This window comes from Arachis stenosperma, chromosome 1 (genome assembly GCF_014773155.1).
Source record: "Arachis stenosperma cultivar V10309 chromosome 1, arast.V10309.gnm1.PFL2, whole genome shotgun sequence".
NCBI lineage: Eukaryota > Viridiplantae > Streptophyta > Magnoliopsida > Fabales > Fabaceae > Arachis > Arachis stenosperma.
Window position 1 is genome coordinate 5579923 of NC_080377.1, and position 14718 is coordinate 5594640.

General features: G+C 42.6%; 2 protein-coding genes across 2 annotated transcripts; both read right to left on the reverse strand.

Annotated features, from left to right (window-relative positions):
* Window positions 1–10188: 10188 nt before the first annotated feature.
* Window positions 10189–11325, reverse strand: LOC130974141 (uncharacterized). Its single transcript, XM_057898895.1, has one exon. The coding sequence runs from the start codon at window positions 11323–11325 to the stop codon at window positions 10189–10191; it is 1137 nt and encodes a 378-aa protein (XP_057754878.1).
* A 1971-nt stretch (window positions 11326–13296) lies between these two features.
* LOC130974150 (uncharacterized) lies at window positions 13297–14460 on the reverse strand. Its single transcript, XM_057898906.1, has one exon. It carries the CDS (start codon window positions 14458–14460, stop codon window positions 13297–13299), a length of 1164 nt encoding a protein of 387 aa, XP_057754889.1.
* Window positions 14461–14718: the final 258 nt, after the last annotated feature.

The following is a 14718-nucleotide window of genomic DNA, read 5'->3' on the forward strand; positions in this document are numbered from 1 at the left end:
ATGAAAATAAGGTGATTAAGTGAAAATATGATTAAAAATAATTGAATACTATGTACAGTAACAAATTGATATTATTGAAGAATAAAATTAAAATTTATTTCTATGTATCATTTTTGTCCCCAACGTTTTAGTCCTATTTACGTCCCTAACGTTTCAAAATCGTCTCAATTTTGTCCCGCCGTTAATTTTATTAACGGATCCCTAACGGCAGGACAACATTAAGTCAATTTTAAAATGTTAGGGACGTAAATAGGACGATTGAAACGTTAGGGACAATTTTAAAATTTACCCCAAACGTTGGGGACAAAAACAATACTTTACTCTTTTATTTTTTTCATATGTGATTTGATAGCTTGCTATTATTTTCATAGTTAATTATAGCAAGTTCTTGACCTCAATAAAAGAGAAGAGAGTTCTAGCTAATAGGAGTAAAAAAAAATAAAAAATAGCAACAAAATATATATTGACACATATTTTATATTTATTTTTTATTTTTACCTACCATATCATACACAATATTAGTGATTAGATTATGTCAAATCAACATTCAATATTGGAAAGTATTTGTTATCATCGTTATTTTAATATTTATTCTCTTCTGTAAAAAATTTATTTTTTGAGTTATTTATCCAAACGCTACATAAGTACTTTTATAACTAAAAATTCAAATACAAAATAACTTATTTATAAGAATAAAAGTCTTTATGTTTTAAACTCTTTTTCTAAAAGAACTTATTTAATTTATTTACCCAAACTGGGTCTTAGTAGAATACAGCTTTGTTGCTAGTGAAATCCTGGTTAAATATAGCTTATTCCGGTGTTCCGGAGACGATGATAATAGTTGCTAATGTTAAATATGGCTTATTTTTTTAATTTATAATTAAAAAAATTCTTAAAAAAGTCATGCTTGTTATTTATGTATTTTTATATACTCCTATATACTGTTTGTGGATCTATATACTATTTGAAGATGATGATAATGGATTAAAAATATGAGATTGAAAAAAATTAAAGGGAGTTCGCCAAGGAATTAGGCGAAATTGCTCTGTAAAAAATATCGTATTTGAAGAATTAAAGTTTAAAAATGATTTTTGGAAAAATACGAAATTTTTTGTTCTGAAAAAAAATCCGACAAAAGAGAGATCACTTTCATATATATATATATATATAGTGTGTGTGGTTTTTTTTTAATATGTGTGTGGCTATTATTGTTGTGTTATTCTAGTGAGACAAAAAAGAGATCACTTATATATATCTCTCTGTGTGTGTCTGTGTGTCACTAATCATACTCCATACCTAGATCTAGTCTTATTGTACTTTTATGTCTTGTTGGGAACATACCCAATTTGAAAAGAATACACAGTAAGAAAGATAATATGAATATAAAACACTAACATATATAAAGTAGACCTATCAACACATCTAAAGTTTTATTTCTATTTTCTCCATGTTTCGGAGCGGTCATTGGTTCAATGCCTGCATCATACAAAATACAAAGAAAGATGGTGTTAAGTGGAAAAATAACTGATTAAACTTGATGCTTAAACTAGATGTCAATGATCTGCTTTTTGGTGCATTCTTCAACCGTCATTCTAACAAGCTAAAATCTATTTCTGAAAATTTAGTACTTTATGTTTCAGACTCGGAGAATTAGAAACTATCAAGTAAAGAAATTGGTTCATATCAAACACTCAAGTTTATCCATCAACACATCATATTCTTAGAAGTATTATATAACAGAGTTCGTAATTAGAGAAAGATATATCTTTAATGGCTTCTAAAGCATGAAAAACTATGAGGTACTTTAAAAGAGAGCGAATTTGTGATAAAAACAGTGACTTCATGTTATTAAGGGTGAACTGAGAAAAGCATGCATTTCAAAATAATAAGTATTTTAGGACTTTCTAGTTAAGGCAAATAAAGTATTATTCCCTCGATATTATTAGATCACACAAATATAAGCACAAAGAAATGGAAACAAATACATATTGCAAATTATCACACAGGCTCTCTGTCTCCAAAATCATTTTCATCAAATCAACAAGATGAATCCTTTAGTCTTTCACCAAGAATCATGAAGGAAAGGAGTTTATAACTAATAAGAGATTTCAACAAGAATTATGAAGGAAAGGAGTTTATAACTAAGAGCCAATCAAAGAGTATATGTGCATTCTTCAAATCAGTTTCCAAGATTCATGCACTCGCACAATCCACAGACTGTAGTATCGTGTAGTATCAATAGTTTAAAGGAGATAGTGCCAGCTTCAAATGCCTAAAGACACTATAGACGTTCAACTAGACATAGAAAGTGGAGGCTCAATTCTTTGTAGAAGACAAACATACGGCAATAGCAAACAACAGGAAATTTAAGCAAGTTTCTTAAAGATAATCCTAACTAACAAGGGACAAATTCAAAATGAAACTACTTTTCTACTTTATGCTTTCTTTCTTCTTCTTCCTCTTCTTTTATTTTTTTTTTATTACTATAAGTAGTTGATTAAGATAAATTTACAGAATTACAAAGTGTAATTACGAGGAAAAAGGAATAATCCTCCAAATTAAAGTGTTGATGGCTTTTGCCTGATTTCCTTTAATTTATCCATCAACACATCATATTCTTAGAAGTTTTACAAAAGATAGAGTTTGTAATTAGAAAGAGATATACCTTTGCTGGCTTCTTAAGAATGAAAAAACTATGCGGTACGTTGAAGAGAGTAAATCTGTGATAAAAACAGTGATTTATGTTATTGAGGGTCAACTGAAAAACATGCATTTCAAAATAATAAGCAATTTAGAATTTTTAGTTCAGGCAAATAAAGCATTATCCTTTTAATATTATTAGTTGACACAAACATAAGCACAAAGAAGTGACAATAACTCAATACATAGAAATGATCACGCACACACACACGTACTCTGACACACACCTCAAACATTTTCGTCAAAACAAAAATATGCACTATTTAGTCTTCCACCAGAATGTGATAGGTCATGCATCCTCTGCTAGAATGTAAGACTTTGGGACAGATATTAGACTGCAAGTGAAGTGGTAGTGATCCAGAACTTCTAAGCTCCAGGACTCCATCCAATCACTGCAAACTTCTTGGCAATATCATTTAGCAAACTGCTAGTTTCTCACTCATTTCTGTTTTCTCTTTTCTGCAACATAAGCTCTACTACTCTGCAAAGGTAATTTCGGCATAATGTCAGAGCAAAACAGATTTCGCTGCAACTTTTTATGCTACACTTTCAGGGTCCTATCAGCTCTACTACTTGCTCCTACAGGTTTTGGCAATTGACAGGTTGAATTCATAACTGATTTCTTTTTACATATGCATACCATGATTCATACTTAACTGAATGAATTTTTTTTTTGTGTGAAATATATAGGAATGCCTTGTATGTACGCAATATCAACCATTCAAGAAAAAAATGATAAGAGGCCTGAGGAGTATTACCACGAATGGTTGAGCATGGATGCGTACAGAAGAACATACCAATTCAATGTTAATCCTGTCAAGGGACAAGATCTATGGGAAAAAACTGGTTCTCCTGCACCTGTTCCACCTCCTATCAAACCTAAACCAGGCAGACCAACAACAAATAGAAGGAAGGACAAGGATGAAGGACCCACTAGCACGAAGACAAAAATGAAAAGGAAGTATGCTCCAATTCGGTGCATGTACTGTGGAGAGGTGGGCCACAACAAGAGAACTTGCAGCAAGAAAGACGATGCTCAGGAGAAAGCAAGGATGATGCAATTACAGCTTGCAGCTGTTCAACAACCACAACCTGCACCTGGTCCAGAAGCAGAAAAGGAATATCACACTCAACCCATACAGACACTACCTGCAGTAGCAGCAGTTACTCCAGATAAACAGACTGAAACTTTTGTTACTCAGCTTTCACTGACACAACAACCCCACACCTCAACCAATGTCAGTCAGGTAATCTTCTAAAGAGTTTTAATTTGAGCATTAGTTACTTGTAGCTATTTTTTATTTCAGACAATGATGATAACTGTTTGATGCAGACTAGAAGTAGAGGAAGGCCTCCAAAACTTCATGTCACCAGGGCCAGGGCAAAGAAAAATGCCTCTCCAGGAGTAGTTGTTGTATCTGTTGAAACCATCAAGGGTAGCAGCTCCGCAACAGCCAAGAAACTTGCCAGCTTCATGACATTCGTTCCAACTCCGGGTTTCAAACTTCCCAGAAAAAAAGACATGGAATGACTTCAAGACTTGAAGACATAAAATATAGGGCATTTAGTATCTGTTATTTTGTCAGGGCCAAATTTTACCATTTATAAATAATGTGGTAGTTGTGGTATCTTCAATAGTCCTGTTTTTTGTATAGCCCTTTATGGTATACTGCTTTCAACTGTCAGCTACTACCTTTTGGATTATTATCATGTTAAAACAATGTTATTATTTGAATCTGAGACAATGAAAACTAGTACACCATTGGTGATGTTATGATGTGATGCTATTCCTACTTCACTTAATTTTAATTCTGCTTATTCTGATTTGCTTACATTATGTTATGATCAACAACAATGTTGCATGTAAATAACCATTTTACTAGTAAAGAAACATGAACATACAAGGTTTTCACAACAACAGAAAACTATCAAGGTTCACAACATCATCCTTTTCACAGTAACTGCTTCACTTCCCACTAAAGAACATACACATAATCATAAAAACCACAACTACAACTATTAATCCAAAATACAGTTGCATCCTAAGTGCTTTTACTTCAGCTTCTAAACTCATCATTCTCCAAGATATGTTATGGTTCAACAAAGCAGCATCACTCTCCATTTCTGCATCAGTTTTAACTTCTCCTAAGTGCTCTAATCCTTCATACTCGTCATCCTCATCCCACCTAAAGTAATTGCAGTAGCTGCCCTTCTACACAACATCAGGGTACCAAAATGTCAAAATCCAACTCAAATTATTTGAAGTTTCAAGAAGACTACATTGATAACTCATCCGGTATCTTGAACAAGCATGGAACAATCTATCAGGATTTTCTCTTGTCCCAGACTTTTTGATCACTGTCTTCAGCCCACAAAAGCAAACTTAGTCGGAATTCTTCCTCCGCCACCGTAGCGAAGAGCTCGAAGCATGGCTTCCGTGTGATTCTGACACTTGTCGACTGCGGCCCCCACCTACGCTACCCATCGTGCAATTGGTCATCAATTTTCGGCCTCTGCAGAATCAATCTCATGCTGCAGCAACAATGGCATTTAAGACGAAGAGGGGATTAGGGTTTATAGACCTAGGACTAATTTGACATACATATGGAAACATATCTTGTCACCAGTCACTCTGCGCCAAGCTGGCATGCTGATATGCCACACTCACAGCCACATAAGCAATTGTTAACGGCGTCATTGACGAAATTCACGGAACGTTCACGGAAGGATTAACATTACCAATTTTAAATTTTTCGGAGACAATTTCTATTATCTTTTTTTTATGGGGACTCGTTTGGAGATCGGACTATCTTTTGGAGACCAATTTGACTATTTACTCTACTTTATTTTGATGTTTAGACATGAATAAAATGTGCACACCCTTCTTAAATGAAATAAACAATTGGTGTTGTGAAATCATTGCAAAAATAAAAAGCCTTTGAAAACAAACAAATCTCATTATTATTGTAATTAAAATAGTTGTGCTTGAATCATTGTTAATATATATATGTAGCATTTAATAAATTTGATGAAATAATATGAAGTAAAATAAAATATATAAAAGTACATATGCCTTGTAATGTGTTGTCAAAAGCAGAAAAGAAAAAATAAGAAGAATGGAATGAGCCAATGACTGAAAAAAAAAAAAACATCATAAAAGAACTAAAAACCAATCAGTCGGTTGAATCAATCTAAAATAATAATAATGTTGCATTCTTTTAATTTTCATCTTCATTACATTATTTGCTGATAATATAAATACAATACTACTCATTTTTACAGGTAACAATAGAACACATGGGATAGAGAAATTCATATAAAAAAATTAAAGAAAAAGATTTTGCCGAATAGAAAATTGAAAAAACAAAAGACATTCATCAACACATACATATATATATTGTTGGTCATCAAATAGAATAGGATGATGACTTGACCATAAAGTTGATGTAGATCACAATATTAATTTGTAAATAAACATCGTTGTGTTATGTAAGTTGTACAAGATGTCTCTGGTATGGGTTGAGAGATGGATCGAGAACTTGCGGGTTGGGGCGGATGCCGGATTACCTGGTTGGAGCAATAGGGGGAGGTACCTGCAAAGACACTCTGACGCTCAAGTCAGAATGGATCTGAGAGGTATAAGATATGAGGAATGAATGAATACCTGAGGGGACCTGAGTCCTCTATTTATAGGTGATGGTAGTTATCTTATCTTATCTTGTTTGGCTAAGATAAGGGAGACGTTTGAATTCAAAAGTCGGTTAGGAGTTCTAGAGAGCCGGCTTTGGGCCCTCTAGAAGGGCGAGGTGGGTCGGACCCGGGTAATCGGATTTGGGTTTAACCCCGGGTCATGGATCCGTGGGCCGGATCCGTAACAGTTGCCCCCGCAGCGGGAGAGCGAGCAAGGTCGGTCTGTCGCTGGGAGGTGTGGCTTTGACCGTGAGCTGGGTCTTTAGTTCTTCTCGGGTAGTCATTTGGCTTTTAGAGGGGAAGTCGGTGTCCCGAACCTGGCTTTGATGTGCCGAAGATTGGCCGTTCTGGTCTGGCGCGATCCCTCCGTGTCCAAAGCGTCTGTTGCGTTCTTCGAGGCGTGCTTTATTGTTTTCTTTTTTCTGAGAGGGCATTTAATGCGAGGGGAGGTTTTCCTCCATTGCCCCTACGCGCCTTTATTATCTAGGGCTATTTGTGTCTTTTTACAGTCCCTTTTGAAAACTGTTTTTGGCTTTCCTCCTTGCTTCATTTCGTTTCACTTTCGCTCTCTCTTCTGAAGGAAACTCTTCTTTTCTCTATGGCATTTTTGGTTTCTTCGGAGTTGAGCTTCAGTTTTCTTTTCAAGCTCTGCTATTTCTGCGTTATCAGGTTGGTATCCTTCTATTTTTTATTTTCTTGTTCTCTGTATGATTTGTGCTTTGCTTTCCTTTGCATTAGACATTTTGTTCTTTGTTTAGTGTAGATTAGAATGGTCTCTGTACGGTGGTAAACATTTTCCCTGGGGTAGTGGGTTTTATGAGGGGATGAGCACCACTGTGTAGTTGGTAGTGTATAGTGGTGTCTATTTGGTTTCCTCCGCCATTTTCTGCCACCAAGTTTGGCTGATGGTGGTGCTCATCGCTGTTTTAGGTATGGTTCGTCGAAGGACTGAGGGTGTGAGGGCTCGGTGGCCCCAGCGAGGGGTGTCCCTGACCTTTTTTCTTGGGTTACTAGTGATGTGTGGGGGACGCCATTGCGGATGACGGAGGCGGACCTCCAGCGGCTCCGTGTTCAGGGAGCTGTTTGTGGGGATGGCGACGCTGAACGCCACTACGAGCTTTCTCTCCCTGGGGTTGACGAGAGGGTTTGCTATACCAACCTCGACTCCCCGACTGTTCCGGACTAGATGTGGGTGTACGAGGCAATGTTTACCCGACTCGGTGTTCGGCTCTCCTTTTCCCTATTTGTTCAGCAGTTGTTGAGCCGGTGCTCCGTGGCGCCGTCCCAACTGCATCCGAATAGCTGGGCGGCGATACGGTCTTTCGAGCTTGTTTGTGAGTTTCTGAAGCTCCCTGCCTCGGTAAATGTCTTCCTTTTCCTCTTTTTGTGTACCCTTCCAACCAAGGAGGGAAAACACAAGAAGGGGTATATGTCTTTTTGGGCTCAGCCTCATCGCCGGGTCTTTGGGTTGTATGAAGATTCCTTTCACGGGTTTACGAGTGGATATTTTAAAGTTCGTCCTGCAAGGGAGCATCATCCGTTCTTGTTGACTTTAGAGGGTGAGAGGCGGTTCCCCACATACTGGAATTTTGGGGCGTGGCCGTCTGTTCTTACTCAGGTGTCGCAGGATTTTTTGACCGCAGAAGATCGGGATGTTGCCCTCTGAACCCCAGGGATGTGATGGGGGATCCGGTTGCTTGCCGGGCTTATGTTATTGTGTGATATATTTTATTTTATTTTTTTTTTTGGAGGTTCCGAGTTTGGTACTTATGCTTCCTATTATTTTGCAGTTGAGATGGCTGGAGGTTTGACGACTCTTGCCCGGTTGAAGGCTCAATTGTCTCAGGGGACCTCTTCTACTCCTTCCACTCCGAACTCGCGACTCACTGATGGTACGAGAACCGTTTCTGAGGATCTCGTGTTGACTGAAGGTGGTACTGAGGGGTCGGGTCGGGGTGTGGAGGCTGATGATGATGTGGTTGTGGTGTCGCCAGAGGGTGCTTCCCGGAAGCGGAAGCGGTCAGAGGATGTTGAAAGCGAGAATATGGTGGAGGGAGAAGGCGTGGTTCCGTCAGTGATGGATCGCCGTTTTGACGCTCCTGCCTTCATTGACGAGTACCTTATGCCGGGCACGGAAGATTTCTTTCGTGAGTATGATGTGACTTTTCAGGCTAAGTCCCTTTATCGATCTCTTCTTCGCTCCGCCGTGATTGTTCGGAAGGCCGAGCCTGTGATGGCTCAGGTAGGCTTTCTGGATAAGAAATTTTGTCAATCTCAGGCCGAGGTGGTGAGGTTGAAGGGGTTACTTGCTGATGCTGAGTCAGCGAGGGCGCAGGAAGTGAAATCGTCCGAGGAATCTGGCACCGAGATCCTTCGTCTTTCTGAGGTTGAGACTTCTCTTTTGTCTCAACTTGGGGAAGAGCGGAGGAAGGCTTCGGATGCCGAGTCTCGGGTAGTCGTGCTCTTGGCGGATGTTGGTACGTTGAAAGATGAGGTGGCTGGTTTGAAGGCGGAGGTTGTGGGTTTGAGAGAAGAGAAGGCTGTGTTGCTTGCTGATGTGGAAGGGGCGATTGCTGCTACCGAGGAGACGATGAGGACCCAGGCTCTGGTGTTGGCGCCTGAAGCGGACGTGTCTGTAATGGGAGCTTTTAAGACTGTCCGAGATGGTGAGATTGTCAGCCTTGATTAGTTCTAATTGTGATTTTCCTGTTTTGGACTCTGTGTGTTTTTTGGCCATGTGGCCATGTAACCGTAAACTCGTAGTTTGAACTTCATTTTAATATCGTTTAGGCTGTTCGGGCCTCTTTTTATATTCCGTTTTAAGCTGTTCTATTTTTTGGTTATTCGTATCCTGTTTGGGATGAACGGACCGTCGTCGGGTCGATTTCTCGTGGATATCCGTACTTTGGGCCCGGGGGGGTGATCAGTCCCCCTAGTTGTAGCCGTGTTTTTGTTCCGCATTTAGGATCCTAAGAAGAGAGAAAAAATAGCTTAATGGAATTTTATTGATGTTAGGCCTCGTTAAATCCCTCCGTTTATGGCGGGAAAGAGTACCCGATATTGACGCTTAAAATGCGAATAAAATTGCTGTAAAGAAGACTACGAGAAATAAAACAAAGGAAAGGAACAATACGTAATGACGAAAAAAGAAATAAAGTTAAGGGGTGACCAAGGGGGGTCAGTCTAAGTGTGGTATCGTCGTAAGTTGGCGGCGTTCCATGTCCTCGGGATTTCTTTGCCGTTTAACCGCTCGAGCTTGTATGCTCCTTTTTTTATCGCGGCTTTGATTCTGTATGGTTATTCCCAATTGGGGGTGAGCTTCCCTTCCCCCGAGGTTGGGGCTCCGACGTCGTTTCGTCGTAGGACGAGGTCGTTGGGTGCAAATTCTCGTCGTATGACGCCGTGGTTGTACCTTAGACTGATCATTTGTTTTAGGGCTAGCTCTCTGATGTGGGCTATGCTTCTTACCTCGTCGGTGAGGTCTCGCTCTGCTTCTTCGTCGTTACCCCTGATCGTTCTCCTTGGGTTTGGGTCTCCTATCTCTACTGGAATGATAGCCTCCACGTCGTATGTTAGTCGGAAAGGGGTTTCTTCGATGGTTGTTTGGGGGGTTGTTCGGTACGACCATAAGACTGACCCGAGTTCGTCGGTCCACAGCCCCTTGGCTGCATCGAGTCGCTTTTTTAGTCCTTTGACAATTATTTTATTTGTGGATTCCACTTGCCCGTTTGTTTGGGGTGTTCTACCGAGCTGAAACAGTGGGACACATGCAGACCTTCTAGGAATTCTCTGAATTTTCTATCGGTAAAATTGGGTTCCGTTATCCGAGATGACGATCTCGGGGATCCCGAACCGGGTTATGATCTGTCGCCAAAGAAATTTTCGGCACTGGGTTGCCGTGATGGAGGCCAAGGGTTCGGCCTTGATCCATTTGGTGTAATAGTCTATGGCGACGATGAGGTACCGGAGTTGACCGGGTGCCGTAGGGAAAGGCCCGACGAGGTCGATCCCCCAAGTGCCAAATGGCCGCTCTGCCGATATGATGCTGAGCTGGTGAGGGGCGGCTTGGTGGATATTGGCATGCCTTTGGCATTTGTCGCAGTTTTTTACTAACTGCATGGAGTCCCGGATAACCGTGGGCCAGAAGTAGCCTGCCCTGATGACTCTTTGGGCTAGGGTTTTACCTCCGATGTGGTGGCTGTAACAACCTTCATAGATTTCGCGGAGTATGTACTCCGTGTCCCCGGGTTCGATGCATTTGAGTAGGAGTTGCAAGAATCCGCGATTGTATAGTTGTCCTGCGACAACTATATAGTTGGCGGCTTCCCTTTTTGTTCGTTTTCCCTCTTTGGGGTCTTCTGGTAGTGTTCTGTTGAGGAGGTATTGTAGGATAGGGTAGGTCCATGATCCCTGGTTTGAGAGTTTCAAATAAGCGTTGGTCGTTGTCGATATGGACGGTGACTTAATGATTTCCTGAATTAGCGATTTGTTACCGTGTCCTGGTTTGGTACTGGCTAGTTTGGAGAGCAGGTCTGCCCTGGCGTTTCGTTCCCTAGGAACGTGTTGTATGGTAACGTGTTCGAATCTTTCTTTCAGTTCGTTTACCTTGGCAAGGTATTGTTGGAGTAGGGGATCTTGTGTCTGGTAGTCTCCATTAATTTGGGAACTGACTACCTGTGAATCGGTATTCACTTCCAAGACCTTTGCTCTGACTTCTTGGGCTAGGGATAGGCCTGCCAGGAGGGCCTCATATTCTGCCTGGTTGTTCAACACTAGGAACTCGTATCGTACCGACTGTTCGATTGTGACCCTGTTTTGACTCTCGAGTATGACTCCGACGCCTCCATAGGTGACGTTTGACGAGCCGTCGACGTGTAGTTTCCATGACTCAGGGATGAGATTTCCCGGGGTCATCTCGGCGATGAAATCGGCCATAGCTTGCGCTTTGATTGCGTTTCAGGGTTTGAACTTGATCTGAAATTGGGATAGCTTGATGGACCACGCTAGCATTCTTCCCGCTAGGTCGGATTTTTGTAGAACCTATTTGACCGCTTGGTCGGTTCGGACCGTCACAGGGTGGTCCTGGAAGTATTGTCGCAGGCGTCAGGAGGTCGTGAGGAGTGCGAAAGCTAACTTTTCTAGGCGTGAGTAGCGAGTTTCCGCGTCTTGCAAGACCTTGCTTATAAAGTATATGGGTTTTTGTTCTTTCTTCTCGTTTTCGCAGATGAGTGCTACTGCGATTGCTTCTTCTGTTATGGAGAGGTATAAGTAGAGTGTCTCCCCTGTTTGGGGTTTGGCAAGGACTGGTGGTTTTTCTAGGACTTTCTTGAAATGTTGGAATGCTTCTTCACATTCTGTCTCCCATTTGAAGGGGGCTCCTTTCTTCATCAGTTTGAAGAAAGGGATTGCTTTTTGAGCTGATGCTCCGAGAAAGCGTGATAGCGCCGTCAGTCGGCCGGTGAGCTTTTGGATGTCGTTAAGGTTTTTTGGGCTTGTCATCTCAAGGACGGCGCGACATTTCTCTGGGTTTGCTTTAATTCCGCGTTGTGTGATCATAAAGCCGAGGAACTTCCCTGCCTCCATCCCGAAGGCACATTTTGTCGGGTTGAGTCGCATTCGGTGCTCTCGTAGGGTGTTCATTATGACCTTGAGGTCGCTGATGAGTTGTTCGCCGGATTCGGTCTTGGCGAGCATGTCGTCTATGTAAACTTCTAGTTTGCTTCCGGATAGGTTTTGGAATATTTTGTTGACAAGTCTTTGGTAGGTGGTTCCGGCGTTTTTCAGGCTGAAGGGCATCACTGTGTAGCAGTACATCCCGTCTGGGGTGATGAACGCTGTTTTTTCTTCGTCAGGTCAGTGCATCAAAATTTGGTTGTAGCCGGAGTATGCGTCCATGAAGCTGAGGTATCGATGGCCGGATGCGGCATCTACTAATCCGTCGATGTTTGGTAGGGGAAAGGCGTCTTTTGGACAGGCTTTGTTGAGGTCCGTGTAATCGACGCACATCCGCCACTTCTCGTTACATTTCTTCACTAGCACGACATTGGCTAGCCAGGTCGTGTAGGGGAGTTCCCTGATGAAGTTGGCTTCGAGTAGCGCTTTAACTTGCCTTTTGACCTCGGTAGCTCGGTCTGGTGATATTTTTCGTCTTCTTTGTGCTACTGGTTTGGCTCTTGGGTCCATGGCTAGCCGGTGGGACATTAGGTCGAGGTTTATTCCCGACATGTCGGCTGGTGTAAATGCAAACAAATCTCTATTTTGTTTCAGGAGTTGGGAAAGATCTTCTTTAAGATCATACGGGAGGTTCCTGTTAATGAAGGTGTATTCCTCTTTGGTTGGCCCTATTTGTAGTTTTTCCATGTCACCTTCTGGCTCTGGCCTGGGTTGGCCGTCTTGTCGAGCGTCCAGGTCGGCTAGAAATATTCCGGCCGCATCCCGGGATTTCTTTCGTAGAGCTAGGCTGGTGTTGTCGCACTCTGCTGCAACCTCCCGGTCTCCGTGGATAGTACCGATGGAGCCGTCTTCGGTTCTGAACTTCATGAGGAGGTATTTGGTAAAAATGACGGCGAAGAAGTCATTGATTATTTTTCTTCCGAGAATCACGTTGTAGGCGGTGGAGTCTTTTAGGACTACGAATTCAGATAGGATTGTCTTCATCTGGTTACTTGTCCCTATGGTGATGGGGAGGGTGATTGAGCCGTCCGGTTTAAGAAAGTTATCTCCGAGTCCGGTGACACCGTTGCGGTGTGTTTGGAGGTTGTCGTTGTGGAGACCGAGTTTGTCGAAGGCTCCTCGGAAGAGGATGTTTGAGTCTGCGCTGGTGTCCACCAGTATCCTTCGTACTAGTCCTGTTCCGATCCTAGCTGAGATGACGAAAGGGGCGTCTTCGACCGAGGTGCCGTGCTGCTAGTCCTCAGGTAGGAAGGTTATCGTATTGTTGGCCATGGTGGTTGGAGTTTGGTTTCTGACGGCCATCACTTTGAGATCTTTTTTCAGTGTTGATTTTGACTTCCCTGATACGTCTTTGCCTGTGATGACGTTTACGATGATGGTTGGGACTTCCTCTAGGCTTTCCCTAGGAGGTTGTTTTTGCGTTCTTGGGTTGCGCCCTTCTATTTCTGGTGACCTGTCTCTCTCCGCACGTTTTGGTTCTCTGATGATTTTGGCGAACTCTGGGAGCTTGCCGTCTCGTATGGCTTGTTCGAGGGCGTCTTTAAGGTCGAAACAGTCTTGTGTCCTGTGTCCGTAACCTCGGTAGTAGTCGCAGTAAAGGGTTTTGTTGCCTCCCGTTCTTTCTTTGAGTTGTCGGGCTTTCGGTATGATGCCTCGATCTGCTATTTTGTGGTATATCTGGGTAATTGGTGCTGTCAGGGGCGTGTAATTAGAGAATTTGCCGATTCTTGGTAGGCGGCTTGTGTTTGTCAGTTTGGCGTGGTCCTTTTGATTTTCTCTGGGTGGTGGGTTATGTCGTGGTGCCGGGTTGCCGTGTTGGGTGTGGTTGTGTTGCCGCTTGTTGGCAGCGATGACTTGGCTGATCTCTTCGTCATTTATGTAGTCTTTGGCGATGTTTTGGATCTTGTGCATGGTCCACACGGGTTTGGTGGTGAGGTGTTTGCGGAAGTCTTCGTTCATGAGCCCGTTGGTTAAGCAAAGGCTTGCGACTGAATCCGTGAGCCCGTCGACCGTTAGACATTCGTCGTTGATGCGGTCGAGGTATTTCCTTGTGGATTCGTCCTGTTTTTGTGTGACCCCTAGCAGGCTGATGGGGTGTTTTGCTTTAGTGATTCTGGTCGTGAACTGGGCCATGAACTTTCGTGTGATGTCGTGGAAACCAGCTATGGATCCGTTCGGGAGGGCGTTGAACCATTTGATTGCTGGCCCGGCTAGGGTCACCGGGAAGGCCCTGCATCGGACTGCGTCGGCCGCTCCTTCTAGGTTCATCCTGGCCTCGAAGGCCGTTAGGTGTTCTTGGGGATCTTTGGTTCCGTCGTACTTCATGTCAGTGGGTTTATCAAAACCTTTAGGGAGTTTTGCTTTGAAGATCCTTTCCGTGAAAGGTGTGGCTCCCATTATCGTGTGGTTGTTTCTTGTGCGTTTGGCCTCTCGGTGTCGCCGATCTTCGTCCGAGTCGCGCTGACGACTCAGATCTCGGGAAGCGCTGCGGTTGTGCCTTTTGCTGTATCACCGTTCTGGCGATTTTTCTCGCCTGTGGTCGCGCGACGTGCTGCGATCGTCTCTCCCATCGTGTCGCCGAGTTGGCGATCTGTCGTGGCGAGATTTTGATCTGGAAGTTGCATGGCTTCCGTGTTCGTTATTGTGTTTTTCCTT

Excerpts from the sequence above, each read along its gene's own strand:
- LOC130974141 (XM_057898895.1), bottom strand. The coding sequence starts at position 11,325 with ATGGCCGATTTCATCGCCGAGATGACCCCGGGAAATCTCATCCCTGAG.
- LOC130974150 (XM_057898906.1), bottom strand. The coding sequence starts at position 14,460 with ATGGGAGCCACACCTTTCACGGAAAGGATCTTCAAAGCAAAACTCCCT.